The sequence below is a fragment of the Aptenodytes forsteri genome, unplaced genomic scaffold (genome assembly GCF_000699145.1).
Source record: "Aptenodytes forsteri isolate BGI_AS27 unplaced genomic scaffold, ASM69914v1 Scaffold252, whole genome shotgun sequence".
In the NCBI taxonomy this organism is placed as follows: Eukaryota; Metazoa; Chordata; class Aves; order Sphenisciformes; family Spheniscidae; genus Aptenodytes; species Aptenodytes forsteri.
Window position 1 is genome coordinate 2,415,202 of NW_008794281.1, and position 4,636 is coordinate 2,419,837.

General features: G+C 40.0%; 1 protein-coding gene across 1 annotated transcript in view; it reads right to left on the reverse strand.

Moving 5' to 3' along the window:
- Nucleotides 1–2,326: 2,326 nt before the first annotated feature.
- Nucleotides 2,327–4,636, reverse strand: part of LOC103905063 (fatty acid desaturase 1) — an 11,180-nt gene continuing 8,870 nt past the window's right edge. The window contains exons 9-12 of the mRNA XM_009286634.1: nt 4,265–4,361; nt 3,040–3,119; nt 2,715–2,840; nt 2,327–2,378 (exon numbers count right to left, since the gene is read on the reverse strand). Coding sequence (XP_009284909.1) covers nt 2,327–2,378; nt 2,715–2,840; nt 3,040–3,119; nt 4,265–4,361 — 355 coding nt within the window. The remainder of the gene's footprint in view (nt 2,379–2,714; nt 2,841–3,039; nt 3,120–4,264; nt 4,362–4,636) is intronic.

A 4,636-nucleotide genomic window follows, 5' to 3' on the forward strand; every position in this document is an offset into this window, starting at 1 on the left:
TTGAGCTTGATATTATTTGTTACCTAGAAGAAGGCTGTTGCTGTCTGTAGCTTGTAATACACGTAAGTTGCTCGTCAATGGTTTGCAGGTGGGTCATGTTGTTCACAGTGGTATCTCACTTTAAGATCTTTCACGTTTTCCTCCTTTGAGTGGTTTGTCCGCTGAAAGCTGGGGCATAGAGTTCTGGATGTGAATGGCAGAGGAGAAGAACCACTTTTCTTCCACACGGTCTTTGCTTTTCTGGGCAAATTGTCTACTTATTTGCCATTACAGACTACCTTCATGGTTTTAGGTCAGTTAGTTAGGTGAATACAGTACAATACAGGTTTTGCCAGTATGGCTCAACTGCCTCATAATGGACTATATTAGCTATAAATGATATTAGAAAATGTCATCATTGAATCATCATTCCTTTGCAAAATCAGCAATATTAACCAGAGGTCATACACTCTTTCTAAAACAGGTATTGACTTTCAATCTAAAAATCATGAAGAGGAGCTTTATTGATATTCTTATCATTTCTCTTTTTCCTGTATTCTAGCTTTTCCAAATAATCAATAATGAGTTATCACCACTCAGCTTTTTTTTTCCCCATCTTTTTTTCCTGCTATTAATTGCTACCCACACATCTCCTTGTTCTTTCATACATCCTCTATTTCTTTTGTCTGTTATTCAATGCCCATCTCTCTTCATTTACAGTTTACCTTTCCCGTCTTTAAAGCACTTTCAGTGAAAATATTCTACTATAGGCCCACTCCTAGCTTCTTCATTTTGTTGGCTCTCTCAAAAACCAGTAGTGTTCTTGGAGAGCTACTGTGCCTCTACACAGGTGGTCATTACTCTTTCCACTGGTAGAAGCTGTCCTTGACCATAAGCAGGGAGGAGCTAGGTCCTCCTTGGGGCCAAACAGTACAAAAACAGGTACAAAACTGGTAGGAGAGAGTTCCAGGAAAGGAGCTGGTTCCTGGGGATGCTGAAAGAGAAGAACAGTTTGCAAGGCCCAAAGAGGCCCGCATGGGATGACAGAATTAGGTATGATTTATTTCCTGTTCTGGATATAGGAACAGAGCCACAAATGTATTTAGTTGCCTAACAACCAATGTAGATGCCCACAGGTCCTTGGAATCACCGGGAAGTAAGCATTTAGATAAAATTAATAGATATAAAACTCAATAAAAGCAAGAGTACCCTAAATACCCTTGCAATCTGGACCTACTCCTCAGTGCCTAGGCTTCTCAGTCTTTATTCAAAGCTGGTCCACATCAGAAAGCTAATCAGACAGCACAGTCACCACTCAATTCAAATATATACATGTATTTATGCATATAAAAAATACATGCTATACAGACTCCTTGGACTGTATTCAAACCAACTATTACAGGTGTAAAACTTAGCATCTAATTACCTGCCTGCCTGTGAAATCCATGAACAGTACTATTTATAACACCTAAGTAGTTAGAGCAAGTAGTGTACATACGCTCACTAGCGATGGGGACACACCCCAGGCCATCTTGTTCTTTGCATACTTATTCTATTCTAGAATATCCCTTAAGGATCCCCCCTGTCCTAACGTGTCCTGACTTCCTGCAGTTTGCTTTGTCCTATCCCATTTTCCAATCCTATCCCAAAAACACGAAGAAGGAGACCTTATTGTGGCCTTTCAATACTTAAAGAGGGCTTATAAGAAAGATGGAAGAAGACTTTTTACCAGGGCTTGTAGTGATAGGACAAAGGGCAACGGTTTTAAACTGAAAGAGGGTAGATTTAGATTAGATATAAGGAAGAAATTCTTTACTGTGAGGGTGGTGAGACACTGGAACAGGTTGCCCAGAGAAGTCATGGATGCCCCATCCCTGGAAGTGTTCAAGGCCAGGTTGGACGGGACTTTGAGCAACCTGATCCAGTGAAAGATGTCCCTGCCCACAGCAGGGGTTTGGATGAGATGATCTTTAAAGGTCCCTTCCAACCCAACCCATTCTAGGATTCTATGACTCTATGAAGAATTTCCTTTCAGACTTTTTCCATAAACAATTAGCTGGCGCCTCCAATGAAGTAAACTGATCAAGCTGATTCAAGAGCTACTTCTCCCCAGTTTGAAGGCCCAGTTCATCATGGCTCTAAATGCTGAGTATGAGAGCAGGAAAAATAGAGGTTCATGGTTTGGAACAAGAAAAAATGTATCTTTAACCCACTTTCCCACACATTCTTACTGAAATTAGCTTTGACCACCTCCCGAGTTTCTATACCAGAAGACACACTGTTGGTCTGTGCTGACTCTTTGCAGCAGTTGTCTAGTGAAGAGGTTCCCTTTGAGAGTTGCCAGTTTCTATCCATGCAGATATGCTTCAAGCCAGTGCTCCCCAGAATCCTTCAGTGAACTGCAAGAACAGAAAGTAAAAAATCACTTATGGGGAGACAATACTCAACTTCATGGGAAGCAAACTGTAGTTTAGATGTAAAAAGAAGTAAATGGAGAAAATGGATTAAAAACTGCATGGACATCTCAAAGTCTGACTACAGGGAATGAATTGAGAGGATTTAAGGAAGAGAAAATAATCTTTGAAACTTTGAAAATTTTTGAAAATTAAAAGTGCCTTTAGAAAAACCTAAATAAACTCTAGGTTTGATCTCTCCATGGATATTGATTTGAAATGGTTGCCTATGTCCCTTGCATGATATTACTGTGCAAAACTATCTTGTTAATTGATACTTACTGCAAAATATCTACAAAGGCTGTCAGCAAAGTCTTGCTTTTATACTCAATGCCATGCTTGTCACAAAGGGCTTTCACCATAGGAGCAACTTTCCAGTAGTTGTGTCGAGGCATTGTGGGGAAAAGGCTGCAGAATTGAATGAGAGAGAGCTGTTGTAAGACTTTGCTTGCGTCACCCTCTGTTCCCTCCGTTCAAAATATTTCCCCGCCCTCCCCTAGAAGGAGAGCAAAGGGACCCCTGAATGGTTTCATGTGAGACTACATGATCCTTCTCACTTCTAAGTGCCCCGTATTATTCCCACTCTTCTCCCCATAATCATACTCACTGGTGCTCAATTTGGAAGTTCAAGTGCCCAGTGAACCAGTCATTGAACAAAGATTGGTTCACATTGCATGTTGCATGGAGCTGGGAGGAAAAAAGACCAAAGAAATACATGATTTAGCTTTTTTTTTCCTGCAAGTCTGATAATTGAACCCCAGCAATTATTACCCACCCTCGCCTAGCATAAAAGGCAACTTAGTGTCAGGGATTATAGGTATCATTGCCCTGAAGAATTAAACGAAGTCTAGATTGAAATGGGTTCTTGGAATATAAGTTAATTCAGCTAGCTCTTCGCTCAGAAAGAACAACTTCTTTACCGGTAAGCATGCAACTCCAACTGTGATTCTTTTCAGAGGCTCTCCTCACATCTTTCACTTGGATGGAAAGAAAAGATGCCCAATAAAGAAACAAAAAGCATTCTTCTGGCCTCCTCCAACCAGTACAAGTGGAGTCAGATGCAAAAATATGAGGACAAACATTTGTGTACACAGGCTTCATCTCACCTAATTTAGACACTTTAGTTTGAAAGCTGCCTCTGAGCTCATCACTTTAGAGTCAATGGAGAAAATCAGACATTTCTATGGTGCCATTCGTCTGACCTGATTTAGATGTCTATTTTAGAGTAAGATGAATCACGCCGTAGAAATGGCTCATTCTCTCCAATGAATGTAGCAGGTTTTCAGGTGTAGACATACAGATCTGGTCAGATGAATACCAGGCTGGGTCTTTTTCCCTTAATATAAGGAAAAATGCTTAGAACCCATTATGTGGGACTGTAGTGCTGGAGGCAGTACAGATGTGAGTCAAGTTGTATTCACATACTCATTTTTATCAAACCTAAATTTTGTCAGGTTTATCTTATCTGCAGTAAGCCTGTAACCTGTAGGGTAAAAAATAAAGGTATCCAGTCCCACTTTGCTTCTCTTTAGTTGGCCTAAAAAGGAGATTGACTGTTATTCTATCAGTACCTTTTCATAATATGAAGGGAAAAGTGTTGTGAAAAATGTGTCAAAACCTTTCAGTGAAAAAATGGGATTTTTTTTTAATCCAGATGTCCTGTTTCCCAACCAAAGCTTTAAATGTTTTCACTACTACAGAAATGCATGCTTACTTAACGAACAGCAAGGACAAACCTCATCAACACAGCATTAAAGCTAGAAGAACAACGTTGTCTTTGTCCTATAATTCAATCTGCAGACCCACTCTGCCAGAAGCAAGGAGATTCTCACCTGAGTAGATACCCAATCTTTGTTCTTATCATAATCAATGTCCATTGGAATGTGATTCATCTGTGACACCCAAATAAACCACGTACTCTCTAGGTACCTGGGCAGATAAACACAGAAACACTTATCATATCTCTAATCCCATCCAAATTTACCATTAAAACATTTTCCTGAGTCTCATCTTAAGTAAAAGAGCGCTTTTATGTAATTCAGGATTTTTTATTCCATTCCTTTGCCTCCTAACTTTTGGAGTTTCTTTGAGAACCACTAAATTTATAGTTGCAGATGTCCCTGAGCAGCCACCACCCCACCCCACCCCCCCCCCAAGTTCATAGAATCATAGAATCATAGAATCATTAAATCATAGAATCATAG